Below are 17,096 nucleotides of genomic sequence, written 5' to 3' on the forward strand. Positions count from 1 at the left end.
CTTGATTGGCAGAACTCAGAGGGTTGTGATAAGCTGTGCAGCCTAGTTGAAGACCTGTAGCTAGTGGTGTACCCCAGGGGTCAGTACTGGGTTTGGTCTTGTCCCACATAATCATCAATACCTAGGACAATAAGGGGGGGACTGAGCGCACCCTCAACAGGTTTGCTGATGATACTAAACTGCAAGGAGTGGCTGATAGATACACCAGAAGGTTGCATTGCCACTCAGTGAGACCTGGACAGGCTGAAGAGTTAGGTGAAGAGGAACCTAATGAACAAAGGCAAGTGTAGGGTACATCAGTACATCTGTAGATGCTAGGGTTTGACCTGCTGGGAAACAGCTCTGTAGAGAAGGACCTGGGTCCTCCAGAGGTCCCTTCCAACCCATACAATTCTGTGATCCAATGTGATTCTGTGATAGATGAGACAACATTGTCTCCAACATTAGACACTAGGATTCATGACAAGCATATTTTAGGATATTCCAGAATTAACAAATGAGGAAAGAGATGGGTATGACCCAAAATCCAAAGTACAAACATGTTGAGATCTGGGCCATATATTTGGATTTCTTTAATATGGATAAAATAAAAAAAAAAATATCAGGATTTTAACATGTCAGAGGAGATTGTAATCTCCTGCCAGACTTTGGGAATTCTACCTAAATTTTTGAGCATCTGTAACATTGTCCAGAGAAAAACTGAACTCAGTACATTGAGAAAATAAAAGCAAAGATAAAAATTGAAGGTCTGCATAGGACCTGCTGTTCCATCAAGCTTGCACAGTCAAGACACATGGATTTCAAAGGCTCCTAATTGAAGTGATTACCTTCATACCTGGTTCCTTTGTAATGTTTGCATTAAATGATGGAGTATCCTTTGCAGATACATTGACTGTTCTTCTTGGACACTGATCTAGAGGGAAGTATATCTTTACCTAGATGATTATCAATTTTTTTAACTATTGAGAGATATAGAGTGAGGTGTGTATTTTAAAGACTTTTAAAACCCATGGAGTTTTTCAAACTAAATGCAGACTCTCTTTGGTTACAGCATTTTTAGACACAAGCTTAATCTTTGTCAGGTCTACCAAAAATTAATTTAATTTGAAAATGACATCCTATGTGATTCTTTTGTAAGGCTGACTAATACCATTTGCTAATAAAGTGGCTGTTTTATTTCTAATTGAATATATACTTAGAAGCTATCATAAAAATAATTACATTTTGTAGACCTTTAACTCATGTAATTCGACAAAGTCATAACAAGATATTGACCCATTGTGCTCATTGAAAATGAAGTTTTCATGGTGTAATAAATATTCAATGAACTCAGTATTTTCAGGAAGATGAGATGCTTTATAAAGGGATTAAAAAATAGAAAAAATCTAAGATCTATTTGTAATGTTGCTGATAACAACAAAATACACATCTGAGCCCACAGAAGTGTTGGAAACCTGACAATTAAGCTTTAATTATCTGACAAAACTCAACTCTAAATTGCAAGTATCACTGCTTAGAATAAGGAAGTATAATTTCTATATCATCATGGTGAAATTGATGCCCCCTTGGAGATATAGACAAAATTCCTCTGCAAGGAGCATTTAATTTCTTGTCATCTGCAAGGTGTGGTCTATTAAATAATTTATATCTTCATTTTGGAAGGACATAAGTTCAAAACCAGATTCTTTTTATCCCATGGGAAGTTTGTAATCCACACCAATGAAGGCATTACAGATGTATGGAATATAAATTCTAAAGTCTCTCATTGATCACTACTTGGCTTGTAAGGTAGAGCAATAGGTCTGATATGAAATGCTTGTAATACTAGCATTTAATTAGAAAACAATATTGGAAAGATATCTTTTACAAATATTTGGTAAGTAAGAACAAGGTGGAGTTCTGAAGCTTTTCCACCTAATGCAAAATGCTAAATGAACAGTCTATGAAACACATCGCACATGAATTACCAACAGCTGCACTCACTTCAAGTCCCAGTTTCTAGACAGAACCTAAAATGCACTAAACATTAACATTTCTGGATGAAGTCATATCTTCTTTTGTCTGCAAAGCAAAGTTTTGCTCTTTTGCATTTTCTTCTAGGCTGGGAAAATACCTGGGGACCAGCCCACAGTCCCACAGTCAGAAACACAAATAATTCTTAAGCAGGTTCATGTGAATTAGCTACTTAAATTTCTCCCTCACCATGCAGCAAAACCATTTCTCTTTCCAGAAGCTTTTTAAAATGTGTACAACCTCAGTACGCTCTGGTGAGAGAGGAAAGAAGTGAGTGACATGGGGGACACCTGTCTCTCTGAGTGGAGACAAGTCTCCCACAAGCTAGCTGGTGTTTGGCATAACTATAGAGTTTATCACTGGAGCAATTTCCCTCCAGGACCATTAGCCATGCAAAATGGGAACTGGATGACAGAGTTTGTCCTGCTTGGTGAGCTGGCCCTGCAGGTTGACTGGACAGGCTTTGGGTGGTTTGTCCCTCTCGTCTCTATGCTGCATTACTACCTTGCTGCCACATAAAGCTGCAGATGGCACCTCTGGGACACACAACTGGTATTCTGTGGATGTCTAAACAAATCAGACAGCTGCACAGCTCTTTTTTAATTGTTGATGAGGAAGCTTTTAATATACAACAGAGGCAAAGCATACCAAAATAAAGATTCCCCTTTCAGTAGAGATATGTTTATTCCAAGGCAGAGACCTGACTATATTACATATAAAAGCTATGTATAAGAGTTTTAGGAGCAAACTGAGCAGACCTACAAGAAACAGATTCCTCTTGATGTTTTATGATAACTCTCTAAACATTTATACTTACTGATGCATAGAAGCTCTGGTATAAATGGTAAATGCACCTGCATTCCTGCAGAACTAGGTCATAAATTCTTTCAGTATCATTTATAAAGGAGTAAGTAAATTTGGAAAAGAAATGTACTGGAAAATTCTTCTCTGTAGTAAGCATGTACAGTTCTTATCAACAGCAATTTGTCATATGGCTATATTTGGATACAATTCTTCTTGCTTTTGCAAATCAGTATTTTTTTCTCTTCCCTACTTCAATGAAAGGAGAAGATATTTTTATGGCGGTCTATACACCCAAAGTACTATACATAATAAATTATTTCAATTATCCTTTTCATTTTTACAAGGAAAAGTTTATAAACAGATGTAATGTCATTAATTTATTTGAGATGAAGACAAATCCCACTGTTTTTAAAAAAGTTATGCCATTTCCCGCCCCCCCCCCCCCCCAAAAATATTGTGGGTTCTTAAACTAAAAAAAAGAATAGCACAATTAACTGCTTATTTTAATACTGTATGATGAAGGTAAAACAAACAAGTCTAAACATACAGCTAATGCAAAGCATTCACAACCATATAATTGGAAATATATAAAAAATTTGCAAATCATCACTTTTAAGGACATGCTCACACTGTCACTTCACAAAAAGCCTCCGTATTTAATGTTACTGCTCACTAGGCAGACTGACTGCTACTGTCCTCTTCCAGGCTATCAAATGCCTCGCAGCAAAGCTTAGGATTAGAAATGTTAGTGCTTCTAGTCCATTCAGTGCAAAGAGCACGTCTATCTATGCCCTTTTCGCTTCCCTGTGCTCCATCAGTCTGTACCCATCTGTTAGAGCTTTTCGCATCTTATATTTAGAGTGTAATACCCTTTTGGGGAAGAGCAGCCTCTTTATTCTGTGTTTATTCAGCAATGGAGACAAGAGGGTCCTGACCCGTAACTAGGATCCCAGGTGCTGTTGCAATAAAATTAATGGTAATGACTTTTTTTAATGCTGTCAGCTAAAGCGTTAGAAACTTGCTTTGCAGTTTTATGTGGTTGGAATCCAAATAATGACCCCAAGGGTTTGAGCTGACAGGTGATACATTCCTCTCTTTTTAAAGAAGTGCCCTCCTCCATATAGCAATCATTAATTATAATCAAAATATGCAGAAAAACCTCACAAAACAAAACCTTGAATAATGTCAGCTAGAAGGTTCCTAGCAAAATCTTGGGTCTGCATGTATGCAGTGTGGCATAATTATAGAATCACAGAATGATTTGGGCTGGAAAGGACCTGGGACCTCAAATATTATCCAGTTCCAACGCCCTTGCTGTGGGCATTGCCACCCTCCACTAAATCAGGTTTCCCAAAGCCCCATCCAACCTGGCCTTGAACACTTCCAATAGATGGGGCATCCACAAATTCTTTGGGTAATCTTTTCCAGTGCCTCATCACTCTCAAAGGGAAAAGTTTCTTCTTCATAGCTAATCTACATCTATCCTAGCTAAGAGAGGGTTAACCTGGCCCTTGGGGCAGGTAGAAAAGTTTAACTCTATGCGCACCCATCTCCTGGGATGGGACAGACAGGTCTGAGAGAAGGATTGAATCCAGCTGCACTTAGACTGCTCCCTGAGAAGGACTTTGGAAACAAAGGGGGTCCAGTTTGAGCCTCCCTGGTTTGCTCACATGGTGGGACATGTTAGGTATAATTACAAATGAATGGGTAATTGCAGAATTCCAAGAAGGCCAAGCTAGTTTTTGTCTGCCTAGCCTGGATAGTCACACAGGGAATTATATGTCAGTATGTAGTTCAGTTCAGGCCAGTATAGACTGCTGCGATCTACATGACATCCTTTTCTCCTTATCTTCTGTATTAGTAACATCTATGTTAGTTAGGTAACAGCTAAGTATGCTAACCCTCACTACAACCCTCTCCTAGTTTGCTTCATTGATTTCTCAATACAGTCTAAGTCTTTCCCTCTGCTTTCTTACCTAAGCCACTGTGTTGCTGTCTAGACCAGGATGCTCCCCCATCCAGGCAGCTATGTGATAAACAGTTTCAGCAATTTATTTGCTCTTGCCTTGTCTTAATATTACAGTCTTTGAATCTACAACCTAAGTAACACTTTTCAATAGGTTTTTTTTCTATGTGTTATTTGAATCAAGTAAGTTGAGCTCCAAATATATTTGACTTCTGTGAAGGAAAAAGCCACAACAGGGGATATTTTACTCCAGACTATATCTTAACATAATAGCAAAATAAGAATTTGCAATACAATGAAGTCTAGGTGTAAAAATGGAATAAAAAGGAAAGAGGAAAGCTACTGTCTTAATGAGAAAGCACACTAGGTGTTTAAAGTTACAGCAGCTCTGAAACAAAACGTCTGTGTCTGCAGACCTGACTGGCCTTCTTGAAGTGCAGGGAATCTTAGGCATCAATATTTTTGTCTATGTCTATCTTAAATCTGACAATGAAAAATTATTTAGAATAATTACGGACATTTATTTTTATAGACTCTGGCTTCATAAACTGTAGAATACTATGACACACTCATGACTGCACATCAATTTCTTTTGCTAAATGAAGTTACTAGTTAACTTTAAGTGCTGTCATCTGAATGTGAAAAAGAAGCATGAATATTTTCCAAGATATGTGAAAATGGAAGAAATTCTGGAAAGAAGAAAGTCTTGAATAATTTCTTCATTTTTATATGGAAAATGTTTTCTATTCTGGTAGCAGGAAAATTTTTCTTTTATCAAGCACTTGTTCTGTTAGAGCACAAATACAAGGATAAATAAAAGGAAAATAGGAATATATACAAAGAACATTTCTGGCTTAAAAGTGTAAGGCATGCTTGTTCTGTAGAAGAAAAGAAAAGCAATTTTCATCATTATGGGATGGCTATGGAATGCAATATGACATTCTAACACCCTAGGATTTTTACTTATGTGATGGGGCTGAAAGAAGCAGTCCAATCAAATATTGAAACAGTTGCTGAACCAATTTCAAAGTATATAGCAAGGACTGTGTGCTTTTAAACTAGATTGAAACACTGTAATTTGGACAGCCAACCCATTAGCCTTGAAACCAGAAGCAAAAATTTCTAAGAAATCCTAACAAAACATCCTATAACAGCAATGCAATATGCATTAACATTTTAGCTAACTGGTACGGAGTTCTCCAAACAGAGTAGTATAACCCTAGAACAAGCCATCCAAAGAGATGGAGGCATTTCCAGTCTTCCTAGTTTTCAGGACATGGATGGAGCAAACCTTAGAATCATAGAATGTGTAATATTGGAAGGGACATTTACAGGTCATCTAGTCCAACCCTCCTGCAATAAGCAGGGACATCTTCACCAGATCCATGTCCACATCTTCACTAGAACCATGTATGTCATGATTTACTGCTGGTTTTATTCCTGCTTCAGCTAGCTGGCTGGACTAAATAAACCCCAGACGTTCTCTCCAGCCAACATTGCTTTCATTCAAAGTACAGCAGTTCAGGGTTAAAGACTCTGGTGTAATTTCTAATGGACTGAGAAAGGCTTTACACACAATATTTGCAATTTTCAATAAATTACACTCTATGGTATTCCCACTACAGAAGCCATGTAGAAAGTTCATGGTGTGATTTTATCTCATGGGACTATTCCCTCTTATGAGGTGTATATGGAACAGATTTTTTCCCCTCTGTGTGGCACTGAGAATTTTATGACAGCTGCAAAAATTGGTCCAAATACAGCTTTTCTACTGAGATAAAAACTGCTTTGTGGAATTAATGAACAAGTTGTAGGTAATCTGCAGCTAGACACAGCAGGACACTTTCAACTTTGCCAAATTTCAGGGGCTTCATCCAAGCTAAGATTTTTACTTTTAACTTAAAAATTTTCCAAAATTTTTGTCCTAGGTAAAATATCTTGAAAATGTATTAATAACTACATAAAAGCCTCAAACTCCTTTTATTAAAGTACTTTCATCCCTATTTTTTTCTGGGCTGAAAATCCAATGGGATGTCTCAGTCCTGGGGTATTTTGTGATTGCTGAAATGGTTCAGTCAGAAGGCAAAGGTATGTGCAAAAATGAAAATATAACTTAATCAAGGAACTGAGCCTGTAGAATAGAACAGCAGGGAAGAACAACAGAATAAAGCCTACTAAGGCCCAAAGTATCTGATACACAAATTATGTCAAACTAAACACAAGGGAAATATTTCAGTTCAGTTCAACGAGTGACACTTTGTTTTGGCACAACTCCATCTCAAAAACAGTGGTTTGGGTTTTCAAATGCAAAACTGAATGATTTCCACAAAAGTATTTTGTACGGATATCTTAAAATGTAAATGTATATTCTAAATCCTGGTAAGGTCTGGTATACACAGATCAGAAATGAGGGACATTAATGAAGAAAACCTTTGCTAGAAATTATGTTTTACATAAATAGTAGGCAGAAAAGGAAGTTATCCATCAGACTTGAAAGAAATATTTTGTGATTGTTGTGAAAAAATAAGTATATTTTCTCTAGAATTTCTTCATTATTTTAATGAATTTATCTATTTTATTTCTTACAAGACTAGAAATTCTGAACTTCAAACATTAATTCATAGAAAATGTACACATTGTGTGTACAATAAAAGTGCTATTTTTACTCAGAAGTAAAATTCAAAAGGATTAAAAAACCCACTGAAAATATTTAAAACTTTTTAGAGTAAGGAATTGTCCTGAAGTTTAAAATTTCTTTTTCAAAAGCTTGAGAATACTTCAGACTGTGAAATGCTGCAGTACTGTGGTATGTCCTTGTCTTTTCCAAAGGATGCACAATGTAACAAGTCTGTCTGTAATTATTTTTGAGATGAATGCTTTGAAGTTTCATACTTTCAAATTAATATTAATGTACTTTATTCCTATTTATTATTAGTGGATGAAAGTCCAGGAGATAACTATTTTATGCAAATGCTGCAAGAAATAACCCAAACTAGTAGGCTGAGTCCCCATACCAGATAGACAGGTGAGTACACAGGTAGGTATATTCCACACAACAATGGACTTTCAATACCGATACTCCAGGTCAACAAAGCATTATAATTAATTTTACTACATTGAAGATGTCAGCACTCATGCATAATGCAATCATATGTTTTTTAATTCTTTTTCTTAAAGTTGCCTCTTAGAAACCAGAAAGGCACATAGTTGCAAAGTAACAAGTTCTGTCATTGGCAATGACAAAAAAATTAAGAAAACAGATAATAAAAACATAATGAAGCAGACTGAAAGAGAGACTAAAATCAAACATTCAGGTCCAGAAATGACAGACTGAAATCAACAGTTGATCATGGCTAGTGAATGAAGTCTTGTGCAATTTAGTAAGCATGAAGTTCTTTCCTCCCCTGCAAGGTTTCATAAATCTACACATGCCAAATCTGACCTAATGGATGTGTGTGATTGGAGCAGTAAAACTAGACCAATATTTTATAGTAGAACACAATTTTCTTGGCCCAGGGCCTTGGAAATTTACAAGCACTCTTTCTGGCAGTGAAGAGGAGCCACTTAGATCTACCAATGCAAAAAACCTAACCGAGCTGCTGTTCCCACCCTTGGCAGACATGATCAAAACAGACAGGGGGTGATGGGGACCTGGGCTGAACCTCGCTGAACCTCGCTGCCTGACTGGCAGTGCCAGGGCAGGTGCCAGATCCAGTCTTTCCCAAGACTCCGGTTGTAGTTCATTACTACTAGCTCTTAAGAAGCTGAACACTTCTTGAAATTTCTAGAAGCTGTTTTGTCATAGGTCCGGACTCAAACTCCAGAAGGTAGGTCTGGTATCTAGAAAAAGGCACACATACCTGCATGCACCAAACACATCACCTGTGTTGAAAAAACTGAGCATTAGAGTTTTACCCAATGTCTTTCGTTTGCTGATCTACCTGATCACCCCAGTACCCGGAGATCTGTGATCATACAGAATCTCAGGTTTCATAGTTTACATTCCATTTGTTAAGTCCCTGGTTACAAATATTGCTAGGAATAAATTGAAATTGGGAATATCAGAATGTTCAAAAGTAGACCCTTCCTCCTCAATGGGGAAGAAGGTTGTGAACTCTTGTTCTTCTCCTCTCACTCACTCACCAGTGTATAGCTCTACAAAATGTAATTGCAAAAGGGTGTGTATGTGGAGTGTCATTCCATTTAATACCTTGCTGGTAAAAAGAAACACAAAAGACTTCAGATTTCTGATCCCCTCTGCCTTGGAGAGTGCAAGACTACATCTCTGGCTTCATCTGAATGCTGGCGGTGTTGAAATCCCAGAAGTCAAAGAAGATAGCTGCCCATAAAGAATGCCAAATGAAGTAACCTATACACCAGGATACGATGCTCTCTTGCAGAGATTTGCCTTGTATTTTCCATACCTTAGACAGAAGTTCCAGTGTCTGAACACCATGCTGAAGAGAAGTGAAATTCAGTAACAATGCCTCTCCTTCCTTCTGTTATCAAAACAAATAAGTGTCTTCATCTTATTTTTCACCAGAATGATGTACTTCAAAACTTTGCTCTGGATGGAGACAACCCCAAGCAACTTGTGCAGGCTCAGAGGAGTGCGTGAACTGCTGCAGAAAGGGGCAATGCTTACTAGCACAGTTGCAACACTGAGCAAACACAAGTAAAATTTTAGGACGCTCAGCATTTGTTATTTACCAGCTTGGATCAACATTATCTGATGGATTTCAATGTTAAATTCCATTATGTGGTACATACATGTCCTTTCATCATCTGTGAAAATGGTTTGTAACTTCCCTGCAGCCCAAAGCAAAACATATAAACCCTGGGTGAAAGGTACCAAAGGCACAACCCAATTTTAAACATTTCCTACTGGTTCCACTCAGATGCTGTGCACCTTATTCAGCACCTAAGCGGGCCACCCATTGCCCTGAGAGCTAATTCAGGGTATAAATCCTTCACTGGGAGCCAGGCATCCGAGTCCTTTTAAAAGCTCTGACTGTAAGTGTGTGAAAAACAAAGTCTGTGTGGGCAAGTTTGCTATTACAGAGCAAGTGAAGGACAGTCATGATCGAGTTCTTGTTTTCAGAAATGCTTTAAATTACAAAACTAATAGAAAAAGAGATGATATTTTATTGAAATAAAGATTTAAATAGCTGAAGAATATTTTTTTAGACCTGCTATTAAATCTTTTTCCAAAGTAAACATGTACACTTTATTTTCTGTAAGAGCAGGTTGGAATTTTTTTGAAGTTTTTTTTGCTTGTTTGTTTTTTTTATTTTGTTTTGATAACAACTCCCCATAATCAGAATGCTGTAAGTGGGTGGACTAATAAAAAGTTTCAGATTAATTTCTGCTGGACGGGAATGAATTTTTTTTCAAGACAAGGACACAAATTATACCTGACAGTTTTGACTATCTAAAGCAACCAGCATCTTGACTCTTGGCCTTCTCCTAATCTCCTCACTACACTCAAGAGAGCTGAGTTTCAACAGCTCATACACTTCTCACAGAATGAATGCCTTTAGCAACAGGAAACATTTTCAATATTGTCTGTTTCCTGTAGAGAGAGATCGAAAAATCCTTTCTCATATTTGATAAGAACTTGAAGCAGCATATCTCAGTATATACTAATTCAAGACAGCAGACAGCAAATAAGCAACCTATGCCTACATCTGATACCAGTTAAACCTACAGAAATGAGAGGCAATGCATTGAAGTAAATGGAATTAGAGTAGTAGAATCAGCCAGGAACCTCAACACGGTCTAACATCTACTCTGTGTCAGCTAACAGAAAATTAATCTTCTTTTTACAGCTTGCTGAAAATCATGCTGTGTCTCAGGAAAACAACTGTATCACCAAAGAGAACAAATGAGGGTAACAAGGTGAAAAGATTAAAAAAAGCTAGAAGGGAAAAGCAGGACGAGGGGTGTACTACTGTCTTGGGTGGGTGGGAATGGCCAGTCCAGGAGTCATGTTTTTATCAGATGTTAGAGTCAAGGTGCTGCATGTGGAAGAATTTTTTCCTGAGATGGGACAACTTGCAGAGGTAAAGGTTACTAGCACCTGAAAATAGTGCCCATACTGCATGTCTTCTAAATACCTTATTTAATCAGTTAAAACAGCAGTACTAGAACTAAGCAAAAGATTCAGATTTTAACACTGTACTACACTATTAAATGTCCAAGTGCCACCATGTGATAACAGTTCATAAATAATATTCCCAGACAGCACATCATTCTCATTTTGCAACCACATAGCTAAATTTCTGAATGTAACAATGATTTTAAGTAATTTTCAGTGATAATGTTGTCTGAATAAGGACAAAAGATGAAATAAATTTTTGAATAAAAACAATTAGGCCCAGCAAGAACAAAGCAAATACACTTTTTTGTGTTCTGGGTATTTTCATAGGGAGAATTTTATCACTCCCATTGCCCCAATCCCAATGCAAATTAAGCACCTCATTTATTTAAATTAGCCAGAGAAATAGATGCGTGGAAGGAAATGCAACTCCCACTAAAGTCAGTGTTGTGAGATCTGGGCTATGGTGCATATCTGATAGCACAGCAAGGTCCAAATTATTACACTAACAGTGCTGCAGCTTTAAAATGTTTGCTTTAAGCATTAGCAAAACCTTGGTCTGGAAATCTGTGTAGCAGGCTTTCTGAGGAAACACTAAATGGAGTAAGGACATTGCTAAAAGCTTTTATCTCCCTCTGCCCCTAAAATAGAAGCAAACATAAAAAACAAAGTTGTCTCTTCATTCTTGGTATGCCTTTCTTTTCGTAGAACAAACCTTTCCCTGTATTTCAGCTGCTGTAGGCACTGCAGCATCCATACCCAGAGTCTTAGTTCTTCAGGCAGACAACCCTAAGACACTGCAGTGAGAATAAAAAGCATACATTGAAGGGAGAGGCACATTTCCTTTATTAAAAAAGTATATGAATTTATATTTTGCAATGTATTTTTTAATGCTGCCAACTAGAAAGCCTCCTAATGCCTGAAATAAATTTTGTGTAAGATCTATTTTTGGAAACACGAGTCTGCAGTTTTGGATTTAAGGTCATAAAATCAAAAGTTTAAAAACTTAAAGCTGTAAATAAAAGACTAAGGATCATACTCCACTGCTTTGCCTGAAGTAAGAAATCTCTTTTACATGCTTTCCAAACTGTACAAAAGTTTCCAGTCGAGGCCTTTGTAGAGAATATCCTCGGTATCTTACAATAACACTATTTTTATTACACCCTAAAGCAAGATTTCTCCTGTGTGCATTATTTGTTTGTGATCTGATCTCCAGATCTCACTTCACTTAATCATTCATACCCTAAATCATACCTACATACCTCAACATATTGCCTGGAGGGATGCTGTACAGTGTAGTGGACAGGTCATTCAAAGTTTTCTTAAGCTGAAAAGAAAGGCTAGCTAATTATAATCAACTTTGTATCACTAGAGTAGCAAAAATTGTAGCATATACAGGGCCAAAATGTAACTTCACTGTGCAAAGTTTCACTAGCAAATAGTTTGCATGTGGAGAGCAATAGCATTTGCTCTGATTGAAGAAGTTGAATAGTGACACCTAAACTTAAACAGAAATTTCACCAGCACTGAAGTGTAAAATAATGGCTTCATGCCAGGTATTTGGAGTTTTATGAGGTCTTTTTTGTAAAACCAGCTTTTAATACTTTAGCATTTTAAAACTGTTTCCCTTAAAAAGAATAATAATAAAAATGCCCCCCCCCCCCCGCCCCAAATCCCCAAAGCCATAAAGTATTTAACGTCGTGCTAGAGAGAAATAACCATCCTGACAGATACAGAACTAACGTCTATATTAGCTTTGCAAGAGTCACCGCAATATAGTTTTTATTATACATTTCTGGCATCCAAACACTTTAGTGACTATCCATGAAGATGGTAGAACAGCTTTCCAGGCAAAAATTCAAAACAACACTTTTGGAAAAAAAAAATCTGAAAGAAAAGTCAGGCTGTAAGCTCAACAGCGAAGAAGCCCTTTTGCCAGGTAGGAGGATAAAGCTTAAGGGTACAGACCACTACTAAGTGCTTTGGCCCATCCAGTGGGGAGGTATGTGGCCTGCAGTTATCTGGGGAAGGCCATGTTGAGATAAGCCAGTGGTGAGAGGCTTTTAAGGAGCAGTTCCTGCCTAGGAATCCTGCTAGAAGATGATCAGTGCTCGCTGACCCAGATACAACACTCTTCACAGACACAAATGGGACTTCTGTGTAATGGCTCTGTTTTAGTTAAACTGGGATTTGTTCTAATGAGGCTATTGGGACATTTGCTTATTACTTGCATTGCCCAAGAGGGGACAAAACTGACGGGTGAAAGTTAATGTTTTCCTAGCAGTAAATGTCAAGAGCCCCAGGGAGTAAGAAGAGAACTTCCTGAATGCATCCTTGGCTCAGGGAAAAGAGAGAGGGATAGGCTGCACAGGGAGCTCTGCCAGCAGGCCCACCTGGGGAGCATCGATGCAGCCCATCCTCATCACTGGGACTGCAATAGAATACTTTGAAAGCAGCTATCATTTGTGGCCTACATAAACTGACAATATGTCTTCATAGGGACTTCCCACCAGAGAGACTCTTCTTTTTTTATTATTATTATTATCTGGATTTGTTTTTCTGCTAGCAGTATTGGACCAATTTGTGCACAGTGAGCTTTCTTTGTATATTCTCCCCTACAGCTGCAGTCTTTTCTGTGAGAGGTTTGCACTCTATGAGGAGTTCAGCAGCAGGTCACAGACCTGGTTTACAAAGAGAAGGAGAAATAAACAACTAAGCAGAAAAATAAAAAGACTCCACAAAGCTTTCAGTAACCTATTGACAAACTGAAGAGATGTATTTGCTGGACTTTCTTTTCCTCTTCCTGACCCAGCATCCTCACTTCAGCGGAGGTCAGGCACCCTTAACATACTTGTCAGTTTTCCTTCAGACTTATCATTATTAGATGATATTCAGATAGAGGATAATGGAGTTAAGATAGGAGGAAGAAGTTAAAGAAGACAAGAATAGGGCATGCTGCAGTTTGAATGCATGTCATTGAGCCCTTGGTGACAGGTGTTTGCATTATTTCTCCCACTAAATGTTTTTTTTTCTTTTGGAAAACTCTGTCTCACCACTAGATACCTTTTTGTTTATGACAGACACAGGTGCATTCTCTCCCTCTCACAGATAACTTAATATTCTACATTATTCATATGCTTTTTAATTGTAATTTTAGCATCTAACAGCATAAAGAAAACTAGCAGTGCTTCTGTCTTCCAGTTAATTTTATTTCTAGCCATGTTTCCTTTCCTACTTCAGTGAACACCTAACAGATTTAGGCTAAGAGTAAATATAAGTAGAATTTAAGAGATAGAAAACAAAGAACCAGAAAGAGAAAGGACAAAAATATGTTTGATACTGATATGGCATCTGAGAAAGACAGCAAAAGAAATGCACCTCTACAGTAAAGCCAGAACAACATACGTGGGAAGACATGAAGCTGTTGCACTAAGCATCAACACACCTTCAACAGTGTACAAGTGCACAGCACCTATACAAGGTATATTGGCTTCCCTTTGTACCACCACACATGGTACAATCCTTAGAAATAATAATAAACCTTAAACCAAAAATGGAAGAGGTGTGTTGTTTGTCTTCTTTTTTTTAATCTGAACTGTCAATGTGAACACTTAATGAAATCAGGGTGAAGGCTGGGGTAGAAACTAAACATTGGATCAAATTTGTGCATTCCAAAGCCTACTCTCCACTGATAAACACCTTGTCTGTTGGGTGAAAGAGAAAAGCCTGTAAACCAGCTAGACACTATTTCCAGTGGGAGTTTTTAACTTGAAGGCATTTCAGTGCATATCTGTTTAAACGTGTAGTATGCAATAATCAGCACACTCAAGGGAATGTCTCTGTTGAAGAATTTGTCTAATTTGCAAAGATCAGATGAGCTTTCTTGTCTTCTCTTCTACACACTCTATATAGCCTTTTTCTATCCAGATCATCAATTTCCCAATAACTGAATCACTCTTAAAAATACTGTTGTTTTCTACTTTACTCATTTTCTTGCCAATTTAACCATCATTTTCAAACTGACCTGAAATTCAAAGCACTGATCTCTTCCTTTTCTCTACAAACAGCACTAAACAATTGTATAAAATTAAAAAAGAAAAGAAGAAACATTCAGTGACTTATACATGTAGTTTTGTATATTTATACATGCACATATGCATATGTGGGGGCTCTGAGTGACCTGATTTAGTGAAGATGTCCCTGCTTACTGCAGGGGGCTTGGACTAGATGACCTTTAAAGGTCCACTTCCAACCTAATGCATTCTATCATTCTATATGTAACATGTGTGTATATGTATCTGTATATGGTGGAAAGAAGAACTTACCTATGTCCCAGGTCAGGGGATTATTCTGTTCCATCTCCCTTTTCCCTATGACATACCAAATGCAGGCCATCCAATGAGCAAGCAAGGCAAACATGGACATGAGAAGCGTGAGAACAATTGTGCTGTGCTGGGAATAACGATCCAACTTCTGAAGGAGGCGCAAGAGGCGGAGCAACCTCACTGTCTTTAGGAGGTGGACAAGGGAAACCTAGGAGAACAGGGAGAGAAAACAACTTGTCAGCAGTTGGCTTCTATCACACAGTTGTCTTGTTTCAATGAAAGGAACATCATCTTTTAAAGCTCAATGAATTTTTGTCCATTCCATTCAGTTACACAACTGCCCCTTATACTCAAACTAAATCTTAAGATAGCAGAGAACAGCTAAGATGATCATTAAAAAAAACCCAAAGTGTTTACTTTTGCTGTGTAAATATATATTTACTATTTCTGATTTACCAAACAAACTTGAAATATAGAAAGATCTTTTTTTTCCCTGCAGTCTTCTTTAAGATTTAACATAAAAGATTGTATTTGTGCAAAAATGGATCCTTCCCTGTTCTAGAGGAGAAATATAATTGTTAAACTGACCAATGTTAATTTGATTCCAATATGAAATCACAAAAGAAACCTCTTCAAGCACATAATGATTTTCAGATCATTGTCCTTCAAGTGTATGTGCCAAAAGCAACACCTGATCTGCTCAGCACCCTAAGTATCCATCAGTTTATGAGTATATAGGCTCCTGTCACTTGAGGAGATGCAGCAGTGTATAATCTCTGGATGAATTTATCCTCTCCAGAACATCCTCCAACCTTCATCCACACCAGAGCACGCACAGCTCCCTGTTTTTCATAGAATATACTTGGATTATATTTCAGCTGTTGGGTAGTTAGCAAACAATATGTAGATTAGGAGCTCATATATTTAATTAGCTTAATTTTCATTGACAGTTAGATTTTTTTATCCTCTTTCACTAACAAGACATTAGGACTAATGCCTACTAGGTACCTGACTGAATACAGGATACATGGATCAGCTAGAAAAATAACATCAACCTTGACAAGTTTCCTACAGCCTTCCCAGAGCACAGTAATGAGCTCTCTGAAAAGACAGTCTAAAAACACAGCTGGATCAACATCTTTCTGCTTTTCTGAATCCAGAATAACCTGAAACTAAGCTTTTCTGTTTCTGTTACCAAAACAGAATCTGAATTCTTAATCCTATAGGTGTGCATTCACTAACACCTAGGTCCAGGTTGACTGAAACATTCTATAAAATGGGGCATTTTAGATTTATTAATGAAGACTTAATGATTCATTGATTTTATTCCACTTTGAGGAATTAAACCTGTAAAAAAGAAAACAAAATATCTGCTACTATTCTTTTTATCTGCTACTACAGTTTTGATAGACCATAAGTAATTTCCCCATGAGCTTCTTCATGCAGCATTCACTGTCCTTTTTTTTTTTTTTAAGAAACTTTACATTTTTTCTCATGCACATAGCTGGGGAAAAAAAAAGAGAATTAACAAAAACATGACACTTATTTGAAATAATCTGAAGTTTGCTGCTGTTTGAAATAAGACCTGACAGAGCATACAAACAATTACAGTGTCTTCTCTTGCATTTCTTTTATCCATCTTATATCATCTACAATGAGTCAATGAAATTAATGATGTCTGTTTTCTTAAGCACAAGGATATCTGCAAGTCTAGGGCAAAAGACTAAAACATTTGAAGGAATTGCCTTGTTTGTATTAATACAATCATACAACAATTAAAATGTAATTATTCTAATTGAATGCCATGCCACTATACCAACTGCCTCTTTTTCTGTAGTGATTCATTTCCCAAAGTCTCTTTTTCTTCTCTTTCATCAGTTTGTTGGAACCA

General features: G+C 37.3%; 1 protein-coding gene across 1 annotated transcript in view; it reads right to left on the reverse strand.

The window, feature by feature from the left end:
* The window catches only part of KCNH8 (potassium voltage-gated channel subfamily H member 8), a gene marked incomplete at both ends in the record, with an annotated part of 185,729 nt that overhangs the window by 55,243 nt on the left and 113,390 nt on the right, over positions 1 to 17,096 (reverse strand). The window contains one exon of the mRNA XM_084280066.1: positions 15,206 to 15,413. Coding sequence (XP_084136192.1) covers positions 15,206 to 15,413 — 208 coding nt within the window. The remainder of the gene's footprint in view (positions 1 to 15,205; positions 15,414 to 17,096) is intronic.

Source organism: Gallinula chloropus, assembly GCF_964237585.1.
Source record: "Gallinula chloropus genome assembly, chromosome: 2".
Taxonomy (NCBI): domain Eukaryota; kingdom Metazoa; phylum Chordata; class Aves; order Gruiformes; family Rallidae; genus Gallinula; species Gallinula chloropus.